The sequence below is a fragment of the Wasmannia auropunctata genome, unplaced genomic scaffold, assembly GCF_000956235.1.
Source record: "Wasmannia auropunctata unplaced genomic scaffold, wasmannia.A_1.0 LD286952.1, whole genome shotgun sequence".
Lineage (NCBI taxonomy): Eukaryota > Metazoa > Arthropoda > Insecta > Hymenoptera > Formicidae > Wasmannia > Wasmannia auropunctata.
Genome location: NW_012075938.1, coordinates 13,088 through 13,536, shown reverse-complemented (window position 1 = coordinate 13,536; position 449 = coordinate 13,088). Strand labels below are relative to the sequence as shown.

General features: G+C 33.9%; 1 protein-coding gene across 1 annotated transcript; it reads left to right on the top strand.

Moving 5' to 3' along the window:
- Positions 1-20: 20 nt before the first annotated feature.
- On the top strand, positions 21-447 carry LOC105461471 (ATP-binding cassette sub-family A member 3-like; the record flags this gene model as incomplete). Its single annotated transcript, XM_011707964.1, has 2 exons — positions 21-195; positions 285-447. Coding segments are annotated over exons 1-2 (337 nt in total), but the record flags the coding sequence as incomplete, so codon positions are not given.
- Positions 448-449: the final 2 nt, after the last annotated feature.

Here is a 449-nt window from a genome sequence, read left to right as displayed (position 1 = left end):
CTCTTCCGATCTCTAGTTATCATGGTGAGAGGTGAATTAGTCTGCATTGGTGCATGTCAAGAATTGAAGCAGCGATTTGGAGCGGGTTACGATATTCATGTAAAACTAAATCCAGCCCAAACGGATGAGGATGTTGACAATATTAAAAATATTATTGAGTCTACTCTAACATGCGATATTAGAGACGAAAATTTGGTAATGATTTTGCTTTGCTTAGATAACAACAATTAATTGCTTTAATTTATTTTTTATCTTACTCTTAAATTTTATTCATTTTTTTACAGGATTTTCTTGCCTATCATGTAACTGATTGTAATACAACATGGGAAAAAATGTATGGTACAATGAAGAGTTTGAAGCAAAAATATAGTTGCATTGAGGATTACGCTGTCTTATCTGCAACTCTGGAACAGCTCTTTATTCAGTTTGCAGATCGGAAGAGCACACGT